At 39.5% G+C, this 13814-nt stretch overlaps 1 protein-coding gene across 6 annotated transcripts in view; it reads right to left on the reverse strand.

Annotated features, from left to right (window-relative positions):
• Nucleotides 1-9705: 9705 nt before the first annotated feature.
• TEK (TEK receptor tyrosine kinase) overlaps nt 9706-13814 on the reverse strand; it is a gene marked incomplete at both ends in the record, with an annotated part of 95232 nt that continues 91123 nt past the window's right edge. For all 6 annotated transcript variants that reach the window (XM_084236946.1, XM_084236945.1, XM_084236944.1 and 3 more), the window contains 4 exons: nt 9706-9780; nt 10546-10645; nt 12796-12892; nt 13745-13785. In XM_084236946.1, the coding sequence (XP_084093072.1) occupies nt 9706-9780; nt 10546-10645; nt 12796-12892; nt 13745-13785 (313 nt within the window). The remainder of the gene's footprint in view (nt 9781-10545; nt 10646-12795; nt 12893-13744; nt 13786-13814) is intronic.

The following is a 13814-nucleotide window of genomic DNA, read 5'->3' on the forward strand; positions in this document are numbered from 1 at the left end:
TTTCTGCAAGAACCAGCATACAGGCCAGATATGCGGGAGGGTGAGAGGATTCACCACCAGAGACAGAGCGAGGAACAGACAGAGCGGGGGACAGGCAGACTGACAAAATACACTGCTGAGGGGAGCAGCGGGTGAGACAGGAGAGGTCTGCTGTGCCATGTGGATTGCTCCCCGGCCGGCCGGGATCAAACCCGTGCTGCAGAGGCCATGGACAGCCTCACAGTGAGGCCCCTCATTGCATTCTTTTAAAAATATTTTAGAAGGGATCCTAGTACTCCATCTATAATAATTTCCCCCTAATTTAAATATTTACTTAACTGTGCATCACATTTTATAAGCAGGATGATGGAGTCGACTCACGTTCATCCTATATGGGAGACAATAATATCAACACATAGTGTAAGCTGAAGATATTTTGCGGTATTTTTGTCCATTCCTTTTCTCCTAAATTGCACATCAGTAGCCATGTTTCTGAACATCTGTTTAGTATGTGCTTCATGAAATCCACAAAGTAGTCTGTTTTCCTGCATGCAGTTTCATTGAATCCTCATAAACCAGAAAGTTGGTGATTACCCCTACGTTGCAGATGAGAGTACTAAGACCAGAAGTTAACTTGCTGAAAATCAAATATAGTAAGTGGGCAGTCATAGCATAATTCAAACCCAGGGCATTTAGAATGCCATGTGCGTTTCCATGCCACCCCCATTTCATCGTTAGTCTAATTTTAATAGCAAATAGACTACCTGTCAGTAAATAAAGCCCTCAGATTGTATGGAGATCAGAGTTCAAAATGAACTCTACAAACTTGTTTTTGATCCAAATTATAAGTTTTACTAGGTTACCAATATAATCTAAAAAAGGGGTAATTGGCAGTCATGTGAGTAAAATCTGCTTTATTTAGCAAATGTTTGCAACCTTGGCTGAGTAATGTGTCCTGACTATATGTGATGAAATCTACTGAGCTACATTCTTAGCTGCTTTGCATGTCCTTTTGGTGTAGGTTTTCTGGTGCAGCAGGAGATGACAAGGAACATTAAAACGTCAGTCCAAACACAAAAAAGGAAAACTATAGGCCAATCTCCCTAATGAACACTGATGCAAAAATCCTCAATAAAATTTTAGCTATCAGAATCCAACAATGTATCCATAAGATAATTCACCACGACCAAGTTGGATTCATTCCAGGGGCACAAGGATGGTTTAACATCCGAAAATCAATCAACGTTATCCAACACATCAACAAAAAGAAATATAAAAACCATATGATAATATCAATAGATGCTGAGAAAGCTTTCGACAAAATGCAACACCCATTCATGATAAAAGCCCTTGAAATTCTTGGGATACAAGGAACATACCTCAACATCATAAAGGCCATCTATGACAAGCCAACAGCCAGTGTCATTCTCAATGGTGAAAAGCTGAAAGCAATTCCATTAAGATCTGGAACAAGACAAGGATGTCCACTCTCACCACTGCTTTTCAATATAATACTGGAAGTCCTAGCCAGAGCAATAAGACAAGAGAAAGACATCCAAGGAATCCAAATAGGAAAAGAAGAAGTCAAACTATCACTATTTGCAGATGATATGATAATATACATAGAGAACCCCAAAATCTCCACAGAAAAACTAATTCAACTCATCAATCAATTCAGTAAAGTGGCAGGATACAAAATCAACACGCAAAAGTCAGTAGCCTTCCTATACACAAACAATAAATCTGAAGAAGAAGAAATCAAAAAAACCACCCCTTTTGTTATCGAAACAAAATATCAAATATTTGGGAATAAATCTAACAAAAGAGGTAAAGGACCTATACAAAGAAAACTATAAAACACTGTTAAAAGAAATAGAAGAAGACACAAAGAAATGGAAAGACATCCCCTGCTCATGGATTGGAAGAATAAACATTATTAAAATGGCCATCCTACCAAAAGCAATATACAGATTCAATGCTATTCCAATCAAAATCTCAATGGCATTCTTCAAAGAAATAGAACAATTATTGATGAAATTCATATGGAATCACCAAAAACCCCAAATAGACAAAGCTCTACTGAAAAAAAAAAAGAAGGAAATGGAGGCATCACACTCCCAGACTTCAAACTATACTACAAAGCCATAATCATCAAAACTGCATGGTATTGGAACAAGAACAGACATACAGACCAATGGAATCGAATAGAAAATCCAGAAATAAACCCACAGATTTATGGTCAACTAATCTTTGACAAAGGAGCAAAGACTATGCATTGGAGCAAAGAAAGTTTGTTCAATAAATGGTGCTGGGAAAACTAGGTCGCTACATGCAAAAGAATGAAGCTTGACCACTACCTCACACCATACACAAAAATCAACTCAAAATGGATTAAAGAACTAGACATAAGACCTGAAACCATAAAATACATAGAAGGAAATATAGGCGAAACACTACGGGATTTGCACATCAAAGACATCTTTACAGACACATCACCCAAAGCAGTGATAGTGAAGACAAAGATAAACAGCTGGGACTACATCAAATTAAAGAGCTTCTGCACAGCAAAAGAGACAATAACAAAAACAAAGAGAAACCCCACCAACTGGGAGAACATTTTTTCACACAACACTAATGATAAAGGACTGATCACAAAAATCTGCAAAGAGCTGATGAGACTCAACAACAACAAAGAAAATAATCCAGTCAAAAAATGGGCAGAAGAGCTAAAAAGAAACTTCTCTGAAGAGGAAATGCAAATGGCCAACAGACATATGAAAAAATGTTCAACATCACTTGTCATCAGGGAAATGCAAATCAAAACTACCATGAGATACCATCTCACGCCAGTGAGAATGGCACATATTAAAAAAACTAGCAACAACAAATGTTGGCGAGGGTGTGGAGAAAAAGGAACTCTTCTGCACTGTTGGTGGGAGTGCAAACTGGTCCAACCACTATGGAGAGCTGTGTGGAGATTTCTACTAAACATAGAGCTTCCATATGATCCAGCAATTCCACTCCTAGGTATTTACCCAAAGGACACAGACACATCAATTCCAAACAACACCTGCACCCCTATGTTTATAGCAGCACTGTTTACAATAGCTAAGCTTTGGAAACAACCCAAATGCCCAAAAATAGATGACTGGATCAAGAAGATGTGGTACATATATACCATGGAATATTACTCAGCATTCAAAAAAGATAAACACATGCAATTTGCAGCAACATGGATGGCGCTGGAAGGGATCATGCTCAGCGAAATAAGCCAGAAAGAAAAAGAAAAATACCGGATGGTCTCACTCATAGCAGGAATCTAGAAAACTTAAATAAGGGACCAGGAAAATGAATATAAGAAAGTGAAAATCAAAATCAACAAAAAACTATGAACCAGAGACACTTTTTGGGGGGTGGGGGGCGGGAGGGGAAGGATTGGGGTCAGAATGGGGCGTTTGCAATTGTATGGGGGAATATAAAAATAAAATTTAATATTAAAAAAATAATAATAAAAAAATAAAACGTCAGTCCATGATGTACACGCCACCTTGTGAGCCCAGTTCAGCGCCGACAACTGTACTAATTGGACATAGCTTCCAACTCGGTAAAGAATTTTCACAAAGCTCTGTGTTATGACAGTGGTCATCACTGTGTTGTCGCTGTTGCTTGATATGTGCTAACCTAGAAGACATGGGTCTATGGATGTCAAAGCTGATAGTCCAGCCAGGACACACCAGCAGCAACATCAGGTAGCAGAAATCACTTGGCTAGTTAGGATCAGAATGTTCATCATCAGTTATGATCAAATCAAAATCACTGTTTTCACGTTGTCTTTAATTGATATCTTTAGTATTTAATTGATACCTTTAATATTCAACTAAGTTTGAGATATTTACATGCTTGGAGATATTTTTTCACATTTAATTGGGTAGGCTGTATAAAATCATATCATGTTCCTTTGCTTGGCAAGATAGACATGAATATATACTCTGTGTTGAAATTGTCTGTTTCTTGCTGTGTTGTAAAACAGTTATGTGAACTCTTTGGCCCATGTGATCTCCTATATTTGCAAATACTTTTGTTGGGATGAGGCCACTTGCCTACTCATTTACACATATTCTATAACTGCTCTCATGTAGAGGCCACATGACATGCAAGCCGAATATTTACAGTCCGACACCTCTGATTTGGTGTCAATTTGGGGGGCACCTCTGATCTAGAACAGTGCTCTCCAGTACAACTTTTTGTTCTGTGTTGCCACCGTTCAGTATGGTAGACACCAGCAATGTATGTGTGTGTGTGTTGAGCCCTTGAAATAGGACTAATGCAAGTGAGAAAATGAATTTTATTTAAATTTAAAAAGCCACATGTGATTCGCATTTACCACATTGCACAGCATAGCTCTAGAATGCTGGCAGCCTTTACTGAGATTAGCTCCAGCCACCTGAGGACTTGTCTTCCCGGAGAGAAGGGCTAGTTGTTCTTCAGTGCAAGAATAAAGTAAGGCCATTGAATTTTCATAAGTGAATGCCAGCCTTTTCTCTATAAAGCTGGTGTCCAAAGTACAGAAGCTTGTTTCACATAGCAGTGTTGCTTGTGCATGTGACACAAGAGACGGGGATGTGCTTTGTCTGCACCCTATTAAACAGAGGGAAAGAGAGACAGGGACCTCAGTGTTCTGTGAAACACTCCTCAGGGAAGAGCTGTGATGTCCCCTCGCAGATATCACCTATCACGCTAACTTTGTCACCATGATTTTTCCAGCATTTATTTTCTCCCACACCAGACAATTCAGACCACATGCTTCTTCATTCCTTGTATTCAGGTTTCTTACATCCAGATAAACCATGGATGTTCCCGTCTTTCTCTATTTCTATCCCACCTTCTTTGATTTAGTCAATATCTTGAAGCCAGGACCAATGCTTTGGTAGTGGCTGACACATTCAAGTGCTTATTGAACAAGGCATTGAAAACTTTACATCTCAATGGACACCACCCTATCAATCTTTAAATTACTCTTGTCCTGAGGCTAATCATCAATGCTCCTTTCAAAATCCAGCCCTCCTAGTGAGGACTCCAAACTGACTTTCTAGGCTCTAAGTTATCTGACCCTTCTCCCATATCTATGCCATCATATATCCTGTTTTCCCAGCACCTTTGTGTGTAAGCACAGGGGATTTGGAGCTGGGTGGGACTAAGTTCTTACTCATGCTCCCTCCCAGGAGACAGACAAGTAACCCACTGAAATGCAATAGGGCGAAGGGTACTTGAGCTGAATAGAGATGTTCCCCCCTCAACCCAGTCACAAAGTGGGAGACCCACAGCCAGTGGTAGAAACACTCTGACTCATGCTGCCCCCTGGCGGTGCTCTCACAGTAGAATGAGGCAGTCAGACTGCTTAGATTTGATTTCCTTGTACTCGAAGTTTACACAATCTCTCAAAGCCTCAGTCTTCTTGCCTGAAAATGGGGCATCATGTCACTACTCTGCAGTAGGGAGGCCACCCATTCAAAGTGGTAAGTGGCTGATACACGTGACTGTACTTTGCTACTTGCTATCATACCATAATCACTGCTGCTAGTTACCTCATTTCATTGCCAAGAGCTTCTGATAGGGTTTTTCTTTCATTTGACAGTTACTCCATATTTTAGTTGTGGACATGACAGTTATGTTTCCTCATCGGCTAGGCTGACTTCACAAAAGATCCCTTGAGTCCAGTGACTTGGCAGAGAATTATTCAGGATGAAGGTAAGAGCCCGTTTATGATTAATACCAAGTTCTTAAGTCTGAGTTGACTGAATAAATCATGAGGTCCATGGTTAAAAGCTGCTGTTGAAAAGGCTTACTATTGGTTCTTTTCTATGGGTTCTGTCCCAGGATTTTGAAAAACCCCAAAGTCCACTGTCCCAAACAGCAATTATACTGAGACTGGTGACCAGATAATTGTTTGGCAAGTTGCCTAATCTTTGAACCCATGCATAAAATTTTTGTAGGTGTGGACATGTAATTCCATTCTAAAACGTGCTGCAATTTTTTTCCTATGTGCTTTTCATTAAGCCAAGTAACGTCCTAGAATTGATTGAATATAGGTTATCTCACTTAGTAAAAGGTGTGTGTGTGTGTGTGTGTGTGTGTGTGTGTGTGTGTGTAGCTCAAACTCAATAGATTCATTATGTGGACACTTGGCTTTACAGAAGATGATTGATCTTGCTCTCAATATTTATTTTTTTCATTTTGCTTTTCTGATGAAATATAAGCAAGGTTAAACTACCCTGCTACAGGCATTGCCATATACAAATTATTAGTTTCTGGCTTTACATGGAGGTTACTCTGCATATGCTGTTAAGCCCATATAGACCCTCTAAATAGAGAGTTAAATTTGAGTATGTTTAAATTCTGTTACAGTTCTGTATGTTTCTAGAGATACTTAAGGATCCTCCAATGGCCATGTCATTGGTCTGATCATAAAATACAGATTTTATCCTATAGTCTTTATTCTCCCATCAGTCTACTAACCACTAACTAATAGTGTCTCGCAGAGGGTTTTTATGTCATCTCAAAAATTCATGTATCAATTCTATAAAATTTTATTACAAAATTCTTAATGTGCTCTATGAAAAACAATCTTGAACCCTGGACATAAAATATTTCACTCAACAATAAAAAGTAGCCTAGAAAGCAAAATCGAAATATTATATACTATCGTGTTCTCAGAGCAAGACAAAAAAAGACACATCATTTTAGAAGTATTGATTGTATGATTTTTCATTGAAATTCAGATGTTTATCCTCACTGGATCTAAAAGCTTTACATCTTGGGTAAATTTCATTTACTTTCTAAAACCATGAAATCTGTCTAATTCTTTAGTTTCGAGAAGTATGCTTTTTCCAGCATTCTGTATTTCTGGTTTCTTGCTTGATCTCTGTCCTTTAGGGATTCCTGCCACTTTGTTGTAACATCTCCCCAGACATAGGTACGTGGAGACCAACATGCCATTGAGTCACAGCAAATAGTGACAACATAGCTGAGGACCCACTACATGCAAAAAGGGAGATGTTTGTTAATCTAGATTCATGTAAAACATTTATGAGCAAACATTAGAGGCCATTTTATATTTTGGTAAGTGGTTACTGCAAATCTTGTTATAAACAGAAACTCGGGGCTTTGTTTTGAGGACATCTGTAACACAGATGTTACCTATATGATTGCCTTACGTCTAATGTGTTATTTTATATTCTGTATTATTTAAGGTCACCATTCAATTGCAAATGCAACTGTCTGCCTGGAACTGGTCTTCAGGAAGGTCGAGCAAGACCTGAGGGGAAGGAAGTAATCACTGTGCCCAGGAACATCTTCACTCTCTGCATTGCCATGTCCACGACTCCTCTAGCCTCCGCTGCGAGCTGCAGAGCTTGGTCTACGATGGCGAACTTTCTTGACACTTTCAAAGTGAGTAAGAGGAGAAAAAATGTGTTGTTGAGGTTTGGTTATTACACTTTAAAGGCTAAATTTCCATGGTGATTTATTAAGTTGTGACTGGAGCAGGAGGGGGGAGAATTAAGTTGGTTTCAATTTTCAACTCATTGTGCTGACTAGAGAACAAAGGAAGATGTTTCAAGGTGAAGTAACAGGTTCAAGGCTTCCCAAAGATCATTTCCCACATCACCTACATTTCTTTTTCTCTCTAAATACCTAAACCTCTTTACCTCACAAAACTGACAGTTTTCTCTAGATCTCCTATATATAAGTAGAAGAGTTTTTCCTCACAAATTATGGAAGTACATGTAAACTTTTAGCAAACTCAGTTAACAAAAAGATTTGGTCATTTAGCTCTTGTGTAGCATGATTCTAACTGCTGCTCTATTACTCAATTTTAATGCATAATAACTTACCAATTTTTTAAAGTAGTATATATACTATGGATCTCCTAAACATATTAAGTTCTACTCTATTTCCAACCTGCTGTCTAAACCCTTTGAAGGGCTAGTTTTTCTTAATTTCTCTTTGATAGTGTGGAAATTGGCTTAGGGGAACTATTTGCCTTTGTTTAATTTGACTATTAAGCTTTGAGTCAGAGGCCATGCATCTTCAGTATTAATGCTGCTAATAAGCTGCAGAACAGCAAACATTTCTTTGCCAATGGTATGAATGACTCAGAGTAACCAATAATATATCTCAGTCAGAATAAATTAGTTGCCTTCTGACAGTTGGTGATGTTATGTCTGCAAACATACCTCTGGTTGGTAGCCTTGGTATTTTCAATTGACACGTAAATCTTAATTATCATTGAATATCTGTTTCTTGCTGCCACAAATATTTTTAGCCATGTGCTGACTTTGAAGTCATGCATTTGATGTGAAATAATTTCATACTGACATAATTTTTTAAAATTTATGCCACCAAGGTTAGAGGAAATGCAACAACTATTCCAGGAAAACAAACTGCTCTTATGTAGTAAGTTTTTTCTATAATAGCTATAACTGAATTCAATTTCCTGGTCATAAATTCTGAATACATAAGGTTACTAGACAGCAGGAATAGGCAATGTTATGCAGTATGTCTAACTATTTAACACTGCAATACAACTGGAAGGGATTCTAACTCCAGATCCTCTGTTCACAGTGGAACGCTAGCAGGGGTGTCCTGCCCGGAGCAAGAAAATGACCCAGACATTACACTCCTCGGAGATGCTTCCCATCTTGTGAACTTGAGACACCTTGTGGGGTAAAGTATACTTACTAGTTGTTCTATATATATTATTGACAAGTTAGGAATTGATAATTTGATGAGTTTCTCTTAAAAGGCATTTAGAAATACTTCTGAGACACACCCCTGGAACAAAGGTAGGTATATAAGGCATTTCTTCACTTACTGTATGATCTCAGTGCCACATGTGCTGCAGGATAAATGATAAACTCGCAACGAATCAAAGCGAAAATGTTTTACAGTGTGCAGGCTGTGTATTTGGTGTGATAAATATCATGTCTACAAATAGGACTCTAGGACTTCTGTTTTTATTTCTTAAAATACACACAATGTTACCAGAGAAAAATCCCATAATTTTTTGGATTAAACTTATTTATACTTTAAAGATTCTTAGGCTTTGAAGGAATGAAATTTAAGTTTACTTGTACATTTTAGTATTGTGGATTCTGTAAATACATTGAAACTGGAGTGGCTTTTACAGGTGAGGAGAAAATTTAGAGATAGAAGGCTATTTCTTTACAGAAGTTGGATTCTGCAGTCTCTCCAAGGTAAGCTGCGTCCTCTTAGCACTCATACATTTGCTTCACTTTTCTCACCCATAGTGTCTGGATCATTTTATTAACAATATTTTACTTCTACACAGCAAAACATTGTATAACATTCAATATAAAGGTAAATATAAAAATATCTAGAATAATGATACACATTCTAGTAATTGTATTCTCACACCTTCCCGTGAAGTCCACATTTTTAGAAAAAATATATTATTACATATGAAACCACAAACACATTCTGATTCAGCACATTCTTACTCAAAACAGTATATACAGCCCTATCAGAGTCAGAGGATACTATAGATCCACACCGGGGGGGTTGTGGTGAAGGTCACAGACACACAGATATGTACACTCCTATGTCACATCTCTTGGCAGAGTCTCTCTGCTTCCTCAGCATCAGCGCGTGAAGGGTCTTTCAGGCCAGTGAAGGGAAAACAGAGTATACAGATGAAGGTGGACTGTTCTAGGCTGCTTCTTCAGCAGAGCAGTCGATTCCTGCATAGGTAAACTTCTCATAAAGGGTGGTATTCACGTAGGTCTAGAAGACAAGAGTGGTTCAGAGAACATGGTGGCTTCAATAACTGCTTTTGCCAGGCGGTTCCAGAAACTCTGGCTTTTTTGGCTTGTTTCAGGTCAAATACTAGGTTCGGGGAGGGGTGGTGGTGGTGCTTTTCTACCCTCAATCCCACTTGCATTCGATGACTTTCTTGCTGACATGCAGCTGCAAGTAAGAGTTCATGGTCTCCCTTTCCTGGGTCTCTGAGCTGCTTTCTGTTTTTCATGGTCTCTTGTCCCTCTTGACATGTCTGGCTCTCTAAGCCTTCTTTGTCTACTTTTTATCTTCCCCACACTTCTGATTTAATGACCACTAGGGTCTTGATGGCTTTCAAAATCTACCTCCCTAACCTAGATTTGTCATTTGAACCCCAGACCTATATAGATAACTACGTTCTAGACATTTGCATAGGATTCCAGACCCTATTTTCTACTTGCTCTGTGTCCTTGGTCACTTTCACCTCTGAGTGTTTCTTCATCTATGAAATTAAAAGGGTCAGGATCTATGACTGAGAAGACTCCTTCTTGCTCAACTTGGCTAACTCTATAGGTTATTCTACCATGTTTAACTGTATCTTGTCTAGAAATCTTATTTCTTCCCAAACTGTAACTTCCTCCAAGTCAGGGGCCACATCTTTTATGTCCCTGTGGTACCTAGGGCTAAACTCAAAAGAACATGTTGAATTACATCAACTACTTTTATTCACTACACCAAGCACCTGAGGAATTCCAATTCCCAAGTCCTCACCTTGCGTTCTTCTAACATCCTATTTAAGGACACCAGGATCTGGGCAAATGAGGGTCTCTCATAAGGCTTTTCCCGCCAGCATTGTCTCATTAGGTCGTACCTTTGGAAACAAAGCATCAAAGGATTAACTCTTATTCAGTACTAGGCACAGCCAGCTCTGTATTGTGCAGAAAAGGAGGAACAAACATCACCATTCTACACATGATCATCAAGCTTAGCCAGCAGGTGACACAGATACAGTGCTCAGGAAGTCTCTGTTCAGGTCCCACCTCCCTAGCCAAGGCCCCTTCTCCCAGTAGCTCTAGTGCCTACTGCAGGTACCATTTCTACACAATCTTGGTCTCAGCAGTTTTTATAATGCACTATGTTTCTAGGACATCATTTCCCTTGGAAAACTACATCTCTCAAAGTATCAGTGTTGGTGGGAGTGCAAACTGGTCCAACCACTATGTGTGGAGATTTCTTGACCTACTAAACAGAGCTTCCATATGATCCATCAATTTCACTCCTAGGTATTTACCCAAAGGACATAGAAACATCAATTTCAAAGAGCACCTGCACCCCTATGTTTATAGCAGCACTGTTTACAATAGCTAAGCTTTGGAAACAACCCAAATGCCCAAAAACAGGTGACTGGATCAAGAAGATGTGGTACATATACACCATGGAATATTACTCAGCATTCAAAAAAGATAAACACATGCAATTTGCAGCAACACAGATGGAGCTGGAAGGGATCATGCTCAGCGAAATAAGCCAGAAAGAAAAATAAGAAAAATACCGCATGGTCTCACTCATAGCAGGAATCTAGAAAACTTAAATAAGGGACCAGGAAAAAGAATAACTATAACAAAGAAAATATCAAAATCAACAAACAACTATGAACCAGAGACACCCTATGGGGGGGGTGGGAGGAGGGGAGGGATTGGGGTCAAAATAAGGGGGTTGCAATTGTATGGGGAATATAAAAATAAAATTTAAATAAAAAAGAAAAAACAAAGGGTCAAACAAAATCAAACTTTAAAACCAACCCTTGAAAACTGACTTTTGACCTTGGATTTTCAGAGGGGGAGGGGAGAGAAAGGGATGAAAATAGGGGGATGGGCAGGAGAACACATGGACTATGGTGCAGGAACACTGGTGTTTCAACAGGGGAAGAGCTACAGTGATTATACCTGGTTGGGGGTGAGGGCGGGGAAACTATACTGTCGAAACACCAGCAAGGATGTAGAATATTGATTCTTCATTAACAATAAATAAATAACGTTCTCATAAATAAAAAAAAAAATCAGTGTTTGATTTGCAAAAATGCCACCTTGTAAGCAGCTCCCTTTTAGGGATAAGCATAGTCTCAACAGACGCTCCATGAAGTCCTGCCATTCAAAAACAAAAACCTGTTTAACCAGGTTTTAAATAAATTTTTGAGTTAACTCTGGTTTATAACATTATAGAAGCTTCAGGTATACAACATACACATGACAATGTGACCACCAAAAGTCTAGTTTCCATCCAACGCCATGGAAGTTATCAGTTTCCCCCATTCCCCAGCTTCCTTTCCCTCTATAACCACCAGTGTGTTCTCTGTATCTAAGTCTGCTTTGTTCATTCTCTCACTTTGCTTTTTTATATTTCCACCAGTGAAATGACAGTATTTGCCTGATTTTGTGTGATACTTTTGTTTAGCATAATACCCTCAGGGCCCATCCATGTTGTTACAAAGAGCAAGGTTTCATTTCTAGAGCTCAGTAGTATTCCCTCGTGTGTGTACGCACAGGCCTTTACTCATCCAGCCACTGATGGACATTTAGGTTGTTTCCATATCTTGACTATTATCTTGACTATTATAAATAGTGCTGAAGTGAATACAGGGCTTGCAGAACACAAGATTCTACAAAGAAAAATCCATCTTCCCTAAGTGACAGCTCTGAAATTTCTATCCCCAAAGTTTGTCTCAAGGTTTCATACATCTATTCATGGCCAGGATCACGAATTTCAGTTCTTTTCTGTGTCTGTTGCTTTCATATTTCAACCTTCCCACAACTCCTCATCTAAAATTTCTCCTGGATGTTTATGCCTGGAAAGCTCTTACTCCCTACCTTCCAGCTGTTTGGGTTGTGTGTGCGTGTATGTGTGTGTACGTACAGAGAGGGCTATGGATACATACCACATAACTCCTCTATTAGTGAGTCTCAGAATTGTGAAGGAACCCAGCTAAGATCAAAGGGCCCCATAAAGTAAGGTGTGACTTACACTTCATCATCGCAATTTAGGGGCTTCTCCAGCCTGTACCCCTGGGGCAGCTTCTCATAGAGTTCTGCACACGTCATCCCACAGTAGGGGGTGCCACCTAGAAAACAGGGAGCAGAGTTGTAAGCCCCTGCAGTGGGGAAGGCCGTAGTGTCCTGCTCTCCGGCTGCAAAGCCATGAGACCAGGTGAAAGATGGAGACGGTGGGCAGAGTGAGCACCCAGTCTGCCTCTGGCGAACCGGCTGGCCCTCAGAACCGGCCTTATGCTACAGCTTCCGTGGAGAGATCCAGCACAGGGGCCCTAACTTGCAGCGCTGTCCCTCCTCTCTCAGTCTAGAATCGTGCCAGTGAGAGGCATATTTTTCTTAAAAGAAGCCTATAGTGATGGTAATCAATTCCTATTTTATCTGTAACAGTTACTGCCCAATACTAATAACAGAGGTAATACATGGTTATGGTAGAAAACTTGGGAAATACAAAACAAATGAAAAACATAATCACTTTCATTCTCTATCTGTGTCATCCTTCTAGTCTTTATGATGTGCAATATTTACAAAACTGGGAGCATAGTGTATGTGAAATTTTTCTGGGTTTCGGCATGCACATTTTTACATATGGAATGGCCTTCAAAATGTGACTTGTGGCTGAATATGCCATCTGAACGGTGTAGAAGTAACTTTGTATTGATGTTCTATGACATCTCCGCACAGGTAGAAATAACTAACCTCTCACGAACTGCATGGCTACCAGGTCCTTCAGTACTAAGCATGCCTCTAGATATGGGGCCTCTGAAAAGAGAAGCATGCAAATAGAACTGCAGGAGTTTCCAGGCATGCTATTTCCAAGTCACGTCTGATAGCACCACATTCAAATGGTACCCATGGAATTACAGTGTGAGGGGCCCATCCCCAAGGCCTAGAGTCTTACCTTGTAGGTAAATATGGATACTCACCTAAGCTAACGATCTCCCACAGTAACACACCATAGGACCATCTGCAGAAGGGCGACAGGAAACCAATAAT

Source organism: Talpa europaea (assembly GCF_964194135.1).
Source record: "Talpa europaea genome assembly, chromosome: 7".
Taxonomy (NCBI): domain Eukaryota; kingdom Metazoa; phylum Chordata; class Mammalia; order Eulipotyphla; family Talpidae; genus Talpa; species Talpa europaea.